We start from the raw sequence: 3,648 nt of genomic DNA, 5'->3' as shown, positions 1-3,648 counted from the left end.
TTCCTGCTTGTGCTAAAATCATCAATGGGGAAAGAAATAGTATCAAGAGAACATTCAAATATGCACTTCCTGATTCAAGCTCCAACAACAAATTTTTTTGTAAAGCACACACATTGATGATGATGGAGACAGACACAAGATGTTCATGACTCGCAGCTGAGGACCTGCTATCTTCAGCTGGTTAATGGGAAAGGACAGAGAAGTAAAAACAAAAATCAGAACAACTGCCTCCACTGTTGCTTCATCTGCACATCACAGCTGCACTCAGAGGCACATGTTCTGTCCATGGCAGACCAAGCCCTGAGTCAATACAGAACACTAAAGAACCAAGCAGGTGTGTTATACATACCACCTAGCCCTCAGCTCTTCTAAAAGCATTGGCACCAAGGTGTAGCTGCTGCTTTCCTCACAAATCATACTGGCAGAGCCCTACAGAGATCATCTAGACTCAAGCAGTGTCACCCACAGAAGGTTGCCCTGTCCATTCGGGTTTTCAAACATCTCCAAGGACAGAGACAATCTCTCTAGGCAAATTGTGGTGGTACCTGACCACCCTCACAATAAAAAAAGTAAAAAAGTTTCCTTATGTTCAGGTTCAATTTTCTGGGTTTTGATTTACGCCTGTTGCCTCTTGGCCTAGACAGTGGGAGCCCAGCTCCCTCCTCTTCATTCCCTCCCTTCAGATGAGACTCCGCTAAGCTTCTCCAGGCTGAACAGTCTGAGCTCTCTCAGCCTCTCCTCTCATGAAAGATGCTTCACTCCCTTAGTCATCTTTGTGGCTCTTTGCTGGACTTGCTCCAGTAAGCCCACATCTTCCTTGTGCGGGGCAGCCCAGCACTGTACACAGTACTCCAAAGATAGCCTTGAGTAGAGTGGAAGGATGACTGCCCTCAACCAGCTGGCAACACTCTTCCCAGTGCAGTCCAGGATGTCGTTAGCCTATGCCATAAGGATGTATCACTGTTTCACGGTCACCCTGTACTCCATCAGGACCTCCTTCTCTGCAGAGCTGCTTTCCAGCTGATTAGCCCCTAGCATGTACTACCACAAGGAGTTGTGCCTCACCAGATGCCGGGCATCGCATTTCTGCTTGTTGAATTTCATGAACTCTCTGTTCAGTTCTCCAGCCCATCCAGGTCCCCCTGGATCACCCAGCGGGTGCATCAGCCACTCCTCCCAGTTTTGTATCACCTGTAAACTTGCTGAGGATGCACTTTGTCCCACCACCCAGGTCATTAATGAAGATGTAAAAGTGCTGGCCCCAGTACCGATCCCCTGGGTACACCACTAGTGACTGGCTTTCAACCAGCCTTTGCAATTTTGTCGCCACAGCACCTCCAGGATGCAGTATGCATGAAACTAGCAATCCAGTTTGGAGATCAGAAGGCAAATAGTACTATCAAATCACGTCATGACCCATTCCCTCCTCCTTCCAGCTATTTATGACTCTGAGCTAAGTGTACAAACAGTGCCTCAGCATCCCCTAAACAATAATTCAAAACAAATGCAATGTAAAGGTTAGTCCTTTTATCAAATCAGGAACATTCAATGCCAAACATCATGGAGATTTTTTTGAGAAAAGATTGTTAGGGTTTTTTAATAACAACTTATTACATCAAATTAACTATTTAGGACCTTTTTACAAGCATTCCTGGTCTCAGCCTCTTCTCAAGTTCAACACTTGCTCTTTCCACAGACCTTAATCTAATATTCTATGTCTATGAAGTATCTGGATTTAAAGAAAAGGTTTAAAGCTGGTTGAAGCAAAGAAAAAACCAAACCCACAACTACCTAGTATAGCAGCCTGAAGGAGTTCCAGAATGCCTTGGAAAAACATACATGGACACAAGACTGATGTTAGGCAACACAGAAGCAGCTGAAGAATGAAAGTGAAAGGCAGGAACCATTCAGAGAATAAATAAAAAACAAGGATTTTTACCTCAGACATCTAATTGCCTTATGAGAAAGGGATAGTGTTTCCTTATTCAAGCAAGTATTGGTTCCACAAGGCATTTTATCTGCAAGAGAAGAGCATAAGCCAGTGACTATAAAAGGAACTGAAGAGTTTTATGAGTTTACAGTAAAGAGCTTCACCAAAGATAAATTATTTTCATCTTCTCTCTTACACCATAATATTATTTGTGTTACGTTACTTCAGGATATTTACAGATTTTCATACTGGCAACTACAGAAAGTTGTGCACGCGAGGTATGGGCAGCCAAGATCTACTGCCTAAAATTAGTGTTTAAAACAATTTACTTCTGACGAACTAACAGTGGACATATCAGAACAGAAGGACTGGATCCAAGGTACCTCTTGTTCTGAGATTTCAAGACAAATGTCTTGGGTCCAACCCAGAAGCAATGTCAGGGTGCAGGGGGGAAACAGAGCTCACATCGAGTATTCCCAGATGCTACCTAGACATTATGCTTGCAATAATCCGTCCATAAGCCCGGGGCAGAGCTGCACACTACACAAGGTAGGGTACTAAAAAAAGAAACGAGTTAATACCTTGATGTCAGCCTTACCAAGTTGTAGCATTTCTATTTCTAGGGTAGAACCTGTTGGTCTTTCAGATGAAGCGTCAGAAGTAGTGGACTGAATCTTAAATAAAAACAAAAAAGCACCAACGTATTATCTGAATGTGAATCCAAGCAAACATAAACATCCTGAAGCTCTAATCAGTTCTATTATGACTTGGGGATCACGAGTGGCCGGTTTGGATTGCAGCAGAATGTAAATCTTTGCAGGATATCTGAAAAGCACGTTTTATTTTTCAAATACAGGCTTTTGGCGCAATGATTAAAGCAACAGAAGCTTACCACTCAGTTCTCCTTAGTCAGCTCCTAAACATTCCACAGTGCAATAGTTTAGCCCTTGAAAAACATATTTTGTACAAATAAGAGTTAATGACTCTCTCAGGAACAAATAATTAGAGCGCGACAGTTTCTTACTTCTCTTATCCTCTGGGGCAGTAAGAAAAATAACGCTGCACCTTTGAACCAAACTAGGAAGTCAAGCAGTTTGAGAGTTGTTTTTACAGAACCAAAGTCCTACAGGAATCATATTCTGGACGGGTGAACAATAAACCTGGCAGAAAGAGGTTTATCCAGAGAAAGTATGCAGTTTTTCTTGTAAGGTAATGTATTTGAATGTATTTTGACTCCTTAAGTACAAGCTTGAGAAAAAGAGTAACAGTTTACAAACATTGTTCACAACCATAAACTTGAACAATTGTAAAGTATCTAGAAGACAACAAACACTTTGCTCCCTCCTCAGCGGCAAGTGCTACGGCAGAGTACACAACCTTCAGTAAGGCAAACCCAGCACACAAAAGCTTCCTGCTATAAATGGAAAAGAACCAGCTCCTGCTGTACAGGCCCAAAGCAGCCCCAACTCCAAGGTGCCTTCAGGAGAGCCACTTCCTCTTCCTCCTTGAACAGATTCTACCCACTCTCAAAAGCTTTGCTAACCTCTTCCGCAGAATCTGTGGTTGGAGCAGCATAGCATCTCCTTGTTGTGTTGGCTGGCAACTTCACCACAGCAGAAACTCCTGGAACTTTGTCTTTATGCTCAGAGATGGCATCATCTGAAAAACAAAGGCAGGACATAGAAGAACATGATTTAAAAGTGGATGAGGATTTCCAT

General features: G+C 42.8%; 1 protein-coding gene across 1 annotated transcript in view; it reads right to left on the bottom strand.

Annotated features, from left to right (window-relative positions):
• LOC104498799 (sentrin-specific protease 2-like) overlaps positions 1 to 2,604 on the bottom strand; it is a gene marked incomplete at both ends in the record, with an annotated part of 12,185 nt that extends 9,581 nt beyond the window's left edge. The window contains 3 exons of the mRNA XM_010142222.1: positions 4 to 12; positions 1,940 to 2,018; positions 2,529 to 2,604. Coding sequence (XP_010140524.1) covers positions 4 to 12; positions 1,940 to 2,018; positions 2,529 to 2,604 — 164 coding nt within the window. The remainder of the gene's footprint in view (positions 1 to 3; positions 13 to 1,939; positions 2,019 to 2,528) is intronic.
• Between the last annotated feature and the right edge of the window lie 1,044 nt (positions 2,605 to 3,648).

Source organism: Buceros rhinoceros, unplaced genomic scaffold (assembly GCF_000710305.1).
Source record: "Buceros rhinoceros silvestris isolate BGI_N320 unplaced genomic scaffold, ASM71030v1 scaffold1898, whole genome shotgun sequence".
Lineage (NCBI taxonomy): Eukaryota > Metazoa > Chordata > Aves > Bucerotiformes > Bucerotidae > Buceros > Buceros rhinoceros.
Note: the sequence above shows the minus strand (reverse complement) of the source record. Positions and strands in the feature narration are given on the sequence as shown.